General features: G+C 36.6%; 1 protein-coding gene across 3 annotated transcripts in view; it reads left to right on the top strand.

Annotated features, from left to right (window-relative positions):
• LOC107101599 (interleukin-21 receptor-like) overlaps window positions 1-15,271 on the top strand; it is an 18,033-nt gene extending 2,762 nt beyond the window's left edge. For all 3 annotated transcript variants that reach the window (XM_015400583.1, XM_015400580.1, XM_015400581.1), the window contains 6 exons: window positions 908-1,098; window positions 1,310-1,446; window positions 1,570-1,759; window positions 1,865-1,955; window positions 9,043-9,136; window positions 14,265-15,271. In XM_015400583.1, coding sequence (XP_015256069.1) covers window positions 908-1,098; window positions 1,310-1,446; window positions 1,570-1,759; window positions 1,865-1,955; window positions 9,043-9,136; window positions 14,265-15,044 — 1,483 coding nt within the window. In that variant the 3' untranslated portion in view covers window positions 15,045-15,271. The remainder of the gene's footprint in view (window positions 1-907; window positions 1,099-1,309; window positions 1,447-1,569; window positions 1,760-1,864; window positions 1,956-9,042; window positions 9,137-14,264) is intronic.
• Window positions 15,272-15,652: the final 381 nt, after the last annotated feature.

Below are 15,652 nucleotides of genomic sequence, written 5' to 3'. Positions count from 1 at the left end.
TATATATATATATATATATATATATATATATATATATATATATATATATATATATATATATAGGGTTCTGCGCAGTGTCTTTGCTGTTCCTAGAACTGCACTCTTCTGGACCGAGACGTCTGATGTATTTCCAGGAATCTGCAGGCTACCTGTGTGATTCTTCCTTTGCTCTAAAATACCAGAATTTGCACATAGCTGTCGGATTAAGTAATATTAAACATTAAGTCAGATGTTACGAGCCAAACGTTTCTCAGTATTTGAATAGCCGTTTGCCTTTTCTCCTAATTACACTCTTTACTTTTGCTTGAGTAAAAAAATGCTAATTTAATAGTGCTAATCTCTCTTAAATAAACGTTTTGGGAACTCCACCTACCTCTACTTAGTTTATTGCAGGGTCCTGGAGGTCCGGTGTTCTGCAAATTTTAGATGTGTTTCTGTGTCCAGAACTCCTCCATATTGTCCTCTCAGTAGGTAATTATTTGACTCAGGTTTGTTGAAGCAGAGACATCTAAAAGGTACATGACAGCGGACCTGGAGGGCCCAAATTAGGGAACCCTGACTTATTACAAACAAACTCTGTAAATATGAAACCATGATAAATGGTAAAATAATAGGAAGCCTTTCCTTTCCCATCGTGCATTTGAAAATGAGAGCTTTTTATGCCAGAAAACATCCTCCAAAAAGTGTGTTGATATAAAAAAACATAAATATTTAAGGTTAAACTTAGACTTTGATATCTGAACCACATTACTGGATTCATTCATAAGAAGTCCATGCGGGATTTGAACATTGGTGAACATTATGATTGATATTCGTTATCTTTTTATGCTCTGACCAAACAGCAGGTGTTTTATTTGTCTCTGCCTGCAGCAAAGTCTTCTCCTAACGGCGGATTGTTCTTTTACAGTGATGATAGTGACGATGAGGTTAAAGGCAGCTGTGAGATCAAACCACCACATTCTTGGTGCTCTATCGTTGAAGAGAATCTCTACTTAGTTGCTTCAGTTGACAACATCTGCTCTGCTACAGTCAGCCTGCCCAGCAGCGAAGGATGGGTAGAACTCAGTGAGTCATTCCGATGGGCGATCTCTCAAGTGGGTACGTTCAACAGATAGTAACTCATAACAGTACGCATCATTTCTGCTGAGCTGATAACCAAGTGACGTAAAACTTCAAAAAAACTAAGAAAAAAAAATCCATCTGAGGACTGTTTTAAGGTCACCTATCTTTGGCAACTGAAGATTTGTTGGATGAAGCACATTTTTAACCCCCAGTTTCTTCTGACCCCCTCTTGATTTTTTTTTCTCAGTAAAACCTGAACCTCCTGTTAATATCAAAGTGGCAAATGCTACAGACCCTGGATTCTACAACATTACCTGGAGCGACACCTCGGAAGGATGCCTGATATACGGAGTCCGCATAAGAAATGCAACAGACCTGTTTCAGGTAATATGTGTGCAAAAAGCACAGCTGGAGCTAAAATCCCAGTTGCTGTGACAATAACTGATAAAGTCAAATCGTATGCCGATGATGTCCTGCTGAGTTGTGCTTCTCCTCTCTGACAAACAGGATATAATCAATGAGGTACAGGGAAAAGAGAAATACTTTAGGCTAAGTGAAGAAATCCTCCGACCTGACACCGCCTACATTGTGGACGTTCGGGCAAAACACTGTCCTGATTACTACCTTCAGGGTCCGTGGAGCGAATGGAGTTCTGGTGTCCAGTGGATCACAGCGAAAGCTTCTCTGGAGGAAGAAGGTGGAGAATGTTATACCTACTCCTTTTGAACTATGCATCTTAGGTCAAAACTAAAGTTTTTCTTACATGTAAAACACTCAAATCAAATGTATTTATCATTTGCAGATTTACCAGGAATAAATTTTTACTGGCTTTACATATCAACGCCCATCATTCTCTTCCTCGCCCTCCTGTTATTGGGATACCTACAAAAACCGTGAGTACCTTCAAACACTGCAGCGGTGTGCGTCTTTAACGGGATTCCCCCACTGACTTGACTGATTTTAGTCTTTTTACCAAGAAGAATGTTTTCAAGACTAAAGAAATTCATTGAAACTTCTCTTTTAACGCTCTGTTCAATCGCATCCTGATTAAACAAAAATGAGCTGATAAAGTGGAGTGAAGGACTGAAGGTCAGCATCATACTGCCTTCCAGTAAATGATTAGCAAAAAAGTCTCACCGCATTAGTTGATTCCTGGCATCACCTCCCACATATGTAGAAACCACGGCAGCGCAGTACGTGCAGCGGCCTGTTGCACTGAATGGCTCACAGGCATAGGAAGTCTTGCAGCAGAGCATCACAGAAGCAAGAGCAACTTGCTTTGGCTCTCCACACTTTCAAGAAGCAAACACAGACTCGGAAGAGTAACCAACCGGATAAATGTTGCTCTTTTTTATGTAACGATGGTGTAACAATTGAGGTGTGAGAAGCAGTTTTCACACTTTGAGTTTTGGCATGCCTTTACTCTCCTTGACGGTCTTTACAAAGGAGCTCCTTGTTATGTGGAGCATTCCTTCATCAATTTATTTAGCTTCAATACAGCTGAGTAATTAATTCCAGACTAAACAGATTTTAAATCAGGGTTCCTACAGCATAAGGCAAGTTAAATGCAAGACTTTTTAATGCCACTTGAAATAAAAATCTAAGACCAAATTCACAAGAAACACAAGAAAAACCTGCTTGCGACAACTTAACCCAAAGGTTTATTTAAACATAAACCACTGCACTAATGTTTCACATTTTGAAAAGCTTCCCATACAGGAAGAAAGCTAGAAACACACAAATGACAGATATATTTTAACAATTATTTAACTGAATTCACAAACTTTGTTTTAGCAGGAAACAAAACTAATCAGTCTTAAAGCCCCAACATAACCAGTGCTAAGACTTTTTTGCAGCTATTTTTCTTTGTATGGTTTTCTTAGTATGTTTGATTTGGTGATAAGTGGAGGCGTTACAGAGACAAGGGTGGAACAAAAAATTTTTTTGTCAATTTTAATGTTTTATTTAGATTACAAAAATAAATTATAATAAAAACAATCCTATTTATGATGTTTTAAAAATTAAGACCTACTAAAGACTGATTTAAGACATTTTACTACCAATTAAGGCCTTAATTTTATTTTGAAGAATTCAATGCCTTTTAAGACTTTTTAAGGACCTGCGGGAACCCTGTAAATAGAATTTGTTTTTGATGATATTGCAACAATAAAAACTGCTTTCTGGTGCACTCACAAACAGAATAAAGCCTAATCAGTGAATATCTGTTTATTGCGTTCAGTTTTGATATCAGACTCCTTAGAATAATAAAATTGACCTTAAAATCCACACTGAGGACGAATATGTGACTTAGACACCACCTTCTGCAAAAATCACTCCTTTGCTTTAGTTTTTGCCGTTTTTAACTATGGAGTAAAACAGCTGTCAAAAAAGCGTCTGAATTTGTAAATGTAGGACAGTTAATGAAAATACATTTAAGATATTTGTTCCTTGTTTTCAGCTTTTTCATACATGTGACATCACATTTAATCTTAGATTACAATTTTTGAAAGTTACAAATACAAGTTACAACTTTGCTAAAATACAAGTCCTTGTAAGAAATGTATGAGTACGAATTTACAACCCCCCAATGAAGCCGTTAGGTCAGGAATACATGGTACGATTTTTTTCAATCGTTGTACTCAGCTACAGATTAAACTGTATGATGAATTTGCAGGGTTTAAAAGTTCACAGCTCACGATGTATGTTCTTACACTGTACCGCCCGATGCTCTGGTGCGATCTAATTGCTCACACTGAACGTCCAAAAACCAAACAACTCGACAATTTGGAGCAAGAAGAAGAAGAACTCCCTTGTTTGCACATGCGGAGTGCGCAAGGTTCTGGTAAATCAAGAATACCTTACGAAGGCCTTACAATTCCTGATTGGGAGGCGGAGGCGAGAGGCTAACTGCCCCTCGTTAACCAGTGTATACAACACGCCGCTGGTCGAAAAATGAGGCTGAAACTTGGCCCGATCCAAAAAATGGTCGCCCGACTGAAAAATCGGCCTGAAAAGGGCATAAACTCATTGCGTGTATGCCTGAGTTTACACTCCTAACCAGGTAGTGGCAGTAATGCACCTGAAGGCGGTTACCAACCACTGCTTAACAGGGAGAAAGATGATGATCCAGAAGCACAGGGCGTTTCTCAATTCACGAGAACGCGAGTACGTACTCGCGTTCTCGTGAATTGAGAAACGCCTACAGAATTTTTTTTTTATGTCGTCTTCCTCTTCTTCTTTTGACTAATNTTTATTTTGAAGAATTCAATGCCTTTTAAGACTTTTTAAGGACCTGCGGGAACCCTGTAAATAGAATTTGTTTTTGATGATATTGCAACAATAAAAACTGCTTTCTGGTGCACTCACAAACAGAATAAAGCCTAATCAGTGAATATCTGTTTATTGCGTTCAGTTTTGATATCAGACTCCTTAGAATAATAAAATTGACCTTAAAATCCACACTGAGGACGAATATGTGACTTAGACACCACCTTCTGCAAAAATCACTCCTTTGCTTTAGTTTTTGCCGTTTTTAACTATGGAGTAAAACAGCTGTCAAAAAAGCGTCTGAATTTGTAAATGTAGGACAGTTAATGAAAATACATTTAAGATATTTGTTCCTTGTTTTCAGCTTTTTCATACATGTGACATCACATTTAATCTTAGATTACAATTTTTGAAAGTTACAAATACAAGTTACAACTTTGCTAAAATACAAGTCCTTGTAAGAAATGTATGAGTACGAATTTACAACCCCCCAATGAAGCCGTTAGGTCAGGAATACATGGTACGATTTTTTTCAATCGTTGTACTCAGCTACAGATTAAACTGTATGATGAATTTGCAGGGTTTAAAAGTTCACAGCTCACGATGTATGTTCTTACACTGTACCGCCCGATGCTCTGGTGCGATCTAATTGCTCACACTGAACGTCCAAAAACCAAACAACTCGACAATTTGGAGCAAGAAGAAGAAGAACTCCCTTGTTTGCACATGCGGAGTGCGCAAGGTTCTGGTAAATCAAGAATACCTTACGAAGGCCTTACAATTCCTGATTGGGAGGCGGAGGCGAGAGGCTAACTGCCCCTCGTTAACCAGTGTATACAACACGCCGCTGGTCGAAAAATGAGGCTGAAACTTGGCCCGATCCAAAAAATGGTCGCCCGACTGAAAAATCGGCCTGAAAAGGGCATAAACTCATTGCGTGTATGCCTGAGTTTACACTCCTAACCAGGTAGTGGCAGTAATGCACCTGAAGGCGGTTACCAACCACTGCTTAACAGGGAGAAAGATGATGATCCAGAAGCACAGGGCGTTTCTCAATTCACGAGAACGCGAGTACGTACTCGCGTTCTCGTGAATTGAGAAACGCCTACAGAATTTTTTTTTTATGTCGTCTTCCTCTTCTTCTTTTGACTAATGCTAGTTGGTAAACAACATTTAGGTGCATTACTGCCACCCACTGGTGTAACAGCGTCATCTGGGGTTGTAGATTCATACTCATATATTTGTTATAAGTATGCTACTTTTGTATTTGCAAAGTTCTAACTTGTATTTATAGCTTTTAAACTTCGATTCTCACAGATGAAAATCTGATGTTAGGTTTTATAAAAAGGAACTAATACCATTATTATTTATTACTTTTTTGTTTATTGGCTTACGTTTACAAACTCACACCTGCACATCTATCTTTACTAACAGTTATTTTACCCAATTTTCAGTTTTTTTGTTCTACTTTTGCGTTCTGTCGGCTTGGACAACTTTTAGGTGCACTGCTGCCACCAACCGGTGAGCAGTATAAAAGCTTCATGAGGGGTCACAGATTCTAAACTTGTGTAAAGAAACACAATCAAAGCTTACATTTATTTAAGTTTGCTGACTTATATTTACAAATTCAGACACCAAACTAATAAGCAATACAGAAGCACAGTGCTAGTATATTCTAAAATTATTTAATGTTGCTAATAACTAAGATCCTTTTAGAAACTTTGCTTTTTATGTGTCTCCATTTTATTTACTGTATCTATACCAACACTGTATCTCTGTTTGGTAATAGGTCTTAATTTCATAATAGCATTGCTACCTTTTTATCTGAATTTTGAGATAAATTGTTCATAACTTCAACAAGTTCAGTATTAACATCGTTAATGAAACAACTATAAATGTCATTAGAATAAAATACAGAGGTGTCATCAGCATATAGGATAACTAAAAGACAATTTCTACCATAGAACCAACATGTTTTCAATTCATAGCATGTGCCCTGAAAGGGATAGAGCTTATAAGAGGAATTTAAACAGAACTCAGGCGACGTCTTGATTTCTTGTTTTGTTTTGGGTCCTTTTTCGGGAAATCGCAAAAACCAACCTCCAGTTGACAAGTTTTGTTCTCAATCTCTGCCTTCTGGTTAATAAAACTTTATGATGATGATCATTATCATCTTGTTCTGAGTTGGAGCGTGGGATATTTTATTATCAAATGTTAAGATCAAACTCTGACTCATCCATTCAGCAAAATGCTTTGTAATCATTTATACGACAGCCATGTTTGGTCTTGTTTTTTAAACCAGAATTACATGTCATGATTTTTAAAGGGTTTATAAATGTAAAAAAAAAACACAAAGACCAGCATAAAGTCATTACTTGCAACAATAAAAAAAGCAAATACAGAAAAGGACATGTTCAAGGAAGAAATGTGGTGAGATTGGGGTCAGATGCACCAGATTTTGTTATATTTCGCTCTGTTACTCTAGATTTGACACTAGATTTTTTTAATTATGCAAAGCCAATTTTTCTACAATAAACCTACATCTCTCTGTTAATAGTCAAAATAAATTTAGATCTGATTGAAGAAACTATCATTTAAAGTTTGCATCAAAATGCAAAGATGTTGTAACTGACCTGGAGACAACTACAGCATGATTTGATGACTTTCGCATGCTACAATAAATACAAAAATACAATATATTTTATTTTTACTGAATTTATGATTTTCATTATTATTTTTTTAATAATATTTTTTTGTTGAAAATATATTGTTAAAATAATAAAGTATTATTTATCATCCTTATTCAGATGAAAATTTGAAATATTTCCAGATAAGTTGGCCTTATATTAGCTTTCAATGAAATAGGTAGAATTCAACAACAACCTTTGTTTTACCAATTATAAGTCTGTGTATTAATCGTGCAAAATTAAACTTTGAGAAAACTGGGCTTGAAAAACCACCGTAGACGACCACAATGACTAGACAATAGTCATGTAGACTATTTCACACATTTAACTATTAAACTGCCATTACAGTTTCAAGTAGATATAGAAACTAAAATTAACATAACTGTATAGAGAAATGGGTAAAAAAAAAAAAATAATAATGTGTATAATTTAGTTTATTAAGTAATTTTTACATTCAAATACACAAAATAAATAGACTTCAACAGCAACAAATTTATATATAAAATTCAAACAAAGGGATGCGCTTATGGGATGAACTTACATATTTGAAGAAGAGTTTCTGATTATTAAAAGCAAGGTTTTCAACAAAGGCAGTATATGCTTTACACTATTTTATTAAAAATTATTACATGATTTAAACCCGTGGACATAATTTTACTATATATAAATATTTGTAAGTCCTGCCTCTAAAAACAGAACTGTTTTCTTTCTGGTTGTAGCCAATAGTTCATGTTAGCAAAGCATCTTTAAGCTAACCTCTGTTTCCTCCAAAAACAGATGTCTGACTTTTTATACAAAAACAACATCTCTGTCAACAGCTGACAATTTTATAAACACAATGATGGACACAAAATGAACAATTCTTAACAGTAGATTTAAACTTTAACTGTAAATGTCTGTTAAGACATGAATGAGTGCGATGCTAATGTTAGCTTAGCATACATACTTCCAAATTGAACATTAATCATTATTTTACACATATTTCCAGTGCTATCAAAACACATTCATAACTGTGTTAAACTTATATATTAAATGTGGGCTTCACTTAACCAATTCTTAACTCTAAGAGAACAACAGTTAGTCTAAAGATGCTTTGCTAACGTTACTGTCCCTATATGAGACGAAAACAGTAGTTTTAAGAGTTGGGATTTGCTGAAAAGCAGCCAATATAAAGCAGTTTACTTTAGCTTAAGGCCGAGTGTTTGTGTCATTGCTCCAGGTTGCTTCAAATCGGACACAATTGACATACTAACAACCCGATGTCCCTGGACAGATATATATATATATATATAAACAAAGTGGTATAGTGTAAAGATGCTGTGGGACTTCCAGATACAAAAAGAAAAGATTGTTTTGGCCAAACAACTGAACATTTTGACCATTGCTAAGCAGGAGAGGTCCGCTGTAGTGATCAATGTGGCCCTCCCAAATGATAGAAACATCAGCAATAAAAGATCATTAAAAAATTGGAGACGAAGGGCTCAGGGAAGAACCGGAGAGCCTGGAGGTGAAGGCGACTGTAGTGCCCGTGGTCAGTGGGGCTCTGGGAACCCCTAGACTGGAAAACAGTTTCCTGGAGAAACATCAGAGATCTCAGTCCAGAAGAGGTTCCAGGGACAGCCTCTAATTATTGGGAAACGTGTGCAGAAATCAGTTTAAATATCGTTTTTATTGGAAGTAGTGATATCTAGAGCAGCCGGAAAGGAGCATCTATGATAACCCTCCTTTGAACATTTAGGATGCAGAGGCCTATTATTAAACCAGCTCAGCTCTTTAGTTCTGCTTTATTTGCTGGCTTTTTATTATTTTTTTTTTTTTACATCCTCAATAATTAGGCAAATAATTATCGGTACTAGATAATTACAGTAGATGTTTTTTTTGTTTTCTTGTTTTTTTTTTTATGTTAGATCTGAAATAGACAAAGGGTCTCTCGGTTTTGCTTATAAAAAAGGACAAAATTTGGTCAACTGTCAAAAGCTAATCTCTTTATAAACTTTTTCATGTTTTTTTGTGTGTGTTTTTTCAGGTGTTGGCTGAAAAAACTCAGAATGATCACATACATCCCCAGACCCCATGAATTTTTCAAGCCCCTCTACCAAAACTATGATGGGAATTTCACGGTAAGGGAAAACAAAAGTACACTTTCACATTGTTTGTAGTTTCCAATATAGCCCAGCAGGTGCTGCTGAAGAGGGGACTTACTGCACATCTGGACCCTGTTTGGGACTTTCCCTTCCCCTGCAGGTTGAAGGGACTCAGTGATGTGCATGACTCATTCTGCAGGGGCTTCATGAGCCTGACAAACTGTGGGAGGATATTTGTCTCAGTCAGTCAGAGCTGTTCCACCTCACTGGAAATTACCCCCTGAAAGTCTGTTTCAGGTCTTTGATTTGCCATGGTGTCACACTAAAAACAGCCTGTTTTTTTTTTACCTGATGGAGACATAGTGAAAAAGTCGTGGTTTACGTTTTTTATTTTTTTTTTTCACAACGGTTGAATGGTTATCTCTGCTCTTTAACTTTTTCATTTTCCCCCTAATGTAAATTTACTCTTTTGATGTCTGCTATTTTTATATATCAGCAGTCAGATTATGCTGCTGCGTAGGCGGCTGTTCAGGACTCAGTTTCCTTCAAACATATATGTGTGATGTGTATCTACATTATCTTACCCTTCTACTTGATGTTATGTTCCATGTTATATTTTATTCAGTTCAACTCACTTTATTTATATATAGTCAATTCACAAAATATGCAAATTCAAGGTACTTTACAGATACAATTCAACCATATCATAAAGTCAGATTGGTTAAAAAGTTGTTTATTTCTAATGTAAACCAAATGATTGAATCTAGTCCCATATTTACAGGATATGCTCCTCCTGAATTATGGAGCTAATTTTGTTCCGCTATTGTTACACCAAAAAACGCGTCTTGTAAGTGGAAATTACAACAAAAAATAAAAAATAAAAAAATAAAAAATCAATATAGAAATGAAATTAAAACAGAATTCTTAACAAAGAAAAGATTAAGAGTAATTTAGTTTAGTCAGATTAAAATTTTAAATGTTTATTTTATACAAAAGATTTCATATTATCTTTCATTCTATTCAATTTTATTAAATTTTTTTTAACATTTCCTTCTTTCCGATATAAGTATACAAATATCATTATTTTCAAATTGCATTTTACAGATCAGATTCTGTTCTCTTCTCCTCTGGAGGTGCTGGAAGTTAGCAACAGCATTTTTCAGACAACATTGATCATTCGTATAGGGATTTAGGTAGCAAATCATTTAAATATTAAAGTCTGAAAAAAATTTAAATTTAATCTATATTTTAAAATAGCAATAAAATAAAAAGAGAAATTAAAAAATCTAAGAAACAAGTCTCTATTAAAACCTTTTTTTGATTGAGAAGTTTTTTTAAAGTTGAATTTCTCATTTGAATTTTTACATTTTCCATTTACAAAATGTCTTCTATGCAGGCAACAACAAAGTAACCAAGTTCAACTCCTTTAGCATAAGATCCAAGGTTTGAAGATACTAATGCATGGGTTTATGCACATTTTGAACAAAATCAATTGGGTCAACATCATTAAAGACTATTAAAAAAAACAACCCTGCTGTCTCAAGTCAGTCCAAGCATACTGGCTTTATTATAACTTAATACATTCAGACTGAGATGTTCTCAAAGTGCTTTTAACCTTGCTTGCAGGTTTTTATAAAGACAGTCAGCAGATGGCACTAATTCTTTACTTTACAATAGTAATTCTACATGATCAAGCATATGGCAACAGCATCTTCTAGCTTTTCAAAAGAAGCAAAACTAGACTTAGTTTGAGAGGACATCTACTGCAAGTGGCTGATGGCTGTGAAAACGGAAAGCGGATTCATGAGCATGAGAAAATAGAAGCTCTGGCTCAGAGCACTTTCACAAAATCAGAAAACAAAGGAAAGTGATGGAATTGCTTCTTAGAGTTATTTGGGCAAGTTAATGGTAAGAAATCCCCAAACAAGTCTTACTGTATCGCTCTGGGACTGACTATTACAACAAAAAAGTAGCTTGTTAGACCTGTAATTTCTCATTTTGCTGCAACATTCTGCATCATTTTTAAATGCAGCAATTCACCAAAAACGTTACAGTAGTAGACATTCAGAATGTCCCCACTTTCCTTGATGGGCCCTTGGCTGGTCCCCTACAATTCCTTTTTAAATATCAATCTTTGTACTAAAATATTCTCTCTGTCATGATTTGTGGACATTAAGATCTAAAGAGAAGTGCCATCTCCTGGTCAGTACCTATAATTCAGTAGAAGGGTGGAGTAAAAAAGAAATGCACGTCCAGGAGAAGTTTGGAAATTTGTGTGAACTTGAAAATGTGTGTCTTGTGAAAATAAGTGACTAAAGAAGCTGTTGAACTAAATTTTCCTATACTATACTTGTTAGGCTGGGACTCAATCATTTCAGTCAATCAGAAACTTTCACACACAAAAAAGATGTTTTTTAACGCGCCTTGATAACCAGCTGTAATACCATACTTTGCTCAGCAGAGGGCAACATAGGAACAGGCTACCCCACAAAAGCTTCCCCATAAGGAAATGGAGGCGTTAGAAAAAAAACCATGAAAGATAAGGTCTTTTTTCCACTTATGTTATTTCTACTTTAAATCTTAACAGCAGTCTAAGAAACTTAGAAAATCTTTCAGCTTTAAACTTCTTTTGAAAAAAAAAAACTTTTTGTTTTTTTGTTTTTGTAAAAGCAGTCCCAGATTATATTTACTTTACAAAACCAACCAGAGTAGAAACAAGCAAATGTGAACAGTTTTTATTTATTTTAAGCACGCTTCTTTTTTTGTGCGTCTGCGTCTACAAAGTGACTGCGACTTAGTTCCCCTTTCTAAGGCTGCTCTTGCACTACTGCCGTATCTCACATCCTTGTGGTGCAGACTGCTGGCGTCTTCGTTGATGTACAGATTCAGAGCGTAGTTCATGAGCTTTTGTAGGCAGGATGTGGTGGCCCTGGCGTCAAAAACTGATTCGAGTTTATCTGGTCATCTCAGGCTATAGGTGGCTGCATTTGCCTTACGTTAAACTGAAGTCTTTGAACTGCTTTAAAAGCCTCAGTGCATCAGAGGACAGCTTGCACATTAAATTAGCATCAAAGTTCACCTTATAGTTGTCGAAATTGATATTTTTGCCATCTGCTATCTGCTTATTTAAAAATAGCATATACTTAATCAGCACATCCTTTACGTGAAACAAAAACTCTTCTGTTTAGTATGAAATATTGCATCATAAAATATGTGTTTGAGAAGCGATGGAAACATTTTTAAAGTGAATCCAAACTATCATGTACAAGGTATTCGCTTTTACTAAGATTTTTTTTTAAGCGTTTGGCATTTGGGTGACACTTCCGGGGAAATGAACACCTAAAAGAGGTTTCCATATTTCAGAACTTAAACTGAGAACAAGTTTGAATGATAGATGCAAACCGTAGCAGACATTATCAGACAGGTTGCTGAAATGTACTCTGCAGGCAGCAGTGAGGGATCCACATTAATCCACCATGTTAGGTTGTGTATGTGCAAGGTCTCCTCAGGTTTCAGAACAATGGGCATGATGGGAGAGCAATGAAATATAAACATAACTGTATTAGAAGTGTGGTTTTATGACCTGATGTTAGACTGTGAAGTATAAAACATTTTTCACTGGTGTTTCACAACATTGGTTGGAAAAAAGAATGATTCAATCTATATGTCTGTTTTTTACAGTCTAGATGAAAGCTATGTGGCTGTTTCAAAGAGAGAAGCCTAGAGTTGTCCAGTGACCATTGGCCCAAATCATCAATATTTCTTATAAAACTGAATATCATCTGCATAAGGTGTCATGCAAGAAACTATCCAAACCTGATTAGTTGGTACTAACTTTATGTAGAAAAGGGGAAACACTGAGCCTTCTTAGGAGAAGTAATAGCATGTTTAGTGATGTGAAAAAGTAATTACACCCTTGCAGCCTAGACTGGATTCAAGAGGGAAATTCATAGACTAGTACTACTAATACTAAAGTGACCATCTTTGCACAAGCAGGCATTTTGTTTTGGAGTATTATAGTATTGATGTGGAGGTCAGCAATGATAACCTGACTCCGCCAGATGGATTTGCTCCACATATCCATCTGGAAACCTTCCGTTGAAGTAATTTTGGGAAGGGGCGAAAATACTGGTTAGCTGATTGGCCTATGTTGGTGATAGACGGGCCAAAAAAACCAATCAGATCAATGAAGCATATGACGTACTAACAGAGCGACGACGAAGAGGAGCCAATTGATAGATCAAACTCTTGCCGAAACCAGTCGGGAGAAGAGCAAAAACATCTTTTCCTCTGAGAAAAGCCTCCAGAGCAGTGTTTTGCTCTTCTTTCAGTGAAGAAATACTCTGTAATTCCTATAAAACTTGCGTCACACCTCAACCCGCCTCAAAGCCAACGCTGATTGGACGTTCGTGAAACCTTGAAAGCTTGCGAGATCATGATGGTCTCACGAGGCTACAGCAATGACCCACGCAGGATAAAATAGTTTCCATACAACAGCCGGTAATCATTAGAATGCTATTTTAAAATTGTCTGAAATTCATCATATGTCGCTTTGTCAGTTTATTTAAAGGGAAACAACATTTAACAAACATTGTCAAGTTTTCTCAGAACTTCCATCCAAGGTTAACAATGGTTGATCTGAAAGCACCACAGACTATGTAGATTAATGTCTCCTTGTCAGAGTGATTCTGGTCATTTCTTTGGTAAAAACCAAAAATAAAATAAACATAAACTACAGTAGTATGGTTTAGAGTTATCCTAACTTGGTCAAGATGCAGTCACTACATTGTCATGTGGTTCTCTATACAACAGTTTACAAAGGGAAGAAATGTTCTGTAGAAAAGTTGATCGAAATGTTTCCACAATAATGAAAATGACTGATAACATCGTACCAAATACTCGAGTATGAAGCTAATGTTGTTAAAATGATCCTAAAGGGTTCTTGGTAAGATAACTCCATGGATGCTGCACAAATTGTTAGCTAAAATTTTAAAGATATACTTTTTTTCCCCCATTTGAGCTACTTTTTTTCTCAAAATTAAATGGAAATATTCAGTTTTAAATGTGTTTCTTGAATATGTTCAGTTATGAGTTGTTCTAAATGAAATTCTGTTTTATTTAACAGTATAGTTCTCATCAGTAATCCACTCTGTTTGTTCTTTAGGAATGGGTGAAGCCTGTGTTCACTGAGTATGATTACCTAAAGGTAACCACATGCATCACGATGATGAACGAGAAGCAGAGCGAAATCCTCAGCTGGAGAAACGAGAAGCAAAGTTACAGCGAGGACCACGAGGTAAAAGATGGTGATGACTTTGCTCATGGTGCGCAGCTTCCCAGCAACCGGCTGCTGCATTTCCAGGACAGCAGCACGTCACAGGGCACCGTCCACTCCACAGGACACATCTCTATCCACACTGTGACTCTTTCTGGAGAAGAGTTCGAGGGAGAGGTGACGTCACAGAGCTCGTTCAGAAGTTACCAAGATGGTGAAAGTTTTGGCTCATTTGATGACGCTAACAGGGATAATGCCTCGTATGATTTAGAGGAATCCCGAGTGTCGCAGATGGACCGGCAAAGTGGGATATCACTACGAGAAAACCAAATTGCCAATGATTTATTAATGGAAAACCAAAATTATCCGCCAGATGCTGAGTTTCAGGAAGCAGAGAGGGTGTCTCTGGACTCATTCAAGTCAAACGAACACTCGGAGGACGGCTACCCGCACGTGGACTTGGACACCATCGACAGTGGCTTTGGAGAGTGCAGCAGCCCCGGGGCTTCAGACTCACCCTCAAACTCCTTTCCAGAGCAGAGGCACTTAAATTCAAACTATGTCAAGCAGTGGATGATATCCAGCACAATTCAGGAGGATCCCAACAATGTGAACAATGAACTCCACACAGTAACTGTAGCATCTGATTCACAACCGCAGTTACAGTAACTGTATCTATAAGAGGGATTATCGCCCGAGCACTATGTACACAATCTGTGTGTGTTTTATGCAACTTTTGTTTTCCATGCATATTATGAGCCAAGTAAAAGTATCTTTATTTAAAATTCTCTCTTGTATTTTTATGATGTACAGAAATCTGTGTATTGCTATAGAACTGAGATACTTGTATGATTTTAATGACACTCGTTTAGCTCTACCTTTATTTGTACAGATAATCAGACATGTAGTTTTTTTAAATAAGACCTGTACCCGATGCAAAGTGCATATATGTGTATATATGTAAGTTATGGATCCATTAAAAAAACAAAAAAAACATTAATCCGATGATGTTGAGATGCCTGTTAATGCAAATCTGGATTCAAGCTGCAGATGATAATGTTTTACACACACCTTTGGCATTCTAGCCGTTCATTTGTTGAGGTAATCTGGAGAAATTGCACCCAACGCTTCCAGAAGAAGCTCCCACAAGTTGGATTGGTTGGATGGGCACTTCTTTCGTACCATACGGTCAAGCTGCTCCCACAGCAGCTCAACAGGGTTCAGATCTGGTGACTGCACTGGCCACTCAGTACTGATAGAATACCAGCTGCCTGCTT

The sequence above is a fragment of the Cyprinodon variegatus genome, unplaced genomic scaffold (assembly GCF_000732505.1).
Source record: "Cyprinodon variegatus isolate N-32 unplaced genomic scaffold, C_variegatus-1.0 Scaffold1120, whole genome shotgun sequence".
Classification (NCBI taxonomy): Eukaryota; Metazoa; Chordata; class Actinopteri; order Cyprinodontiformes; family Cyprinodontidae; genus Cyprinodon; species Cyprinodon variegatus.
Note: the sequence above shows the minus strand (reverse complement) of the source record. Positions and strands in the feature narration are given on the sequence as shown.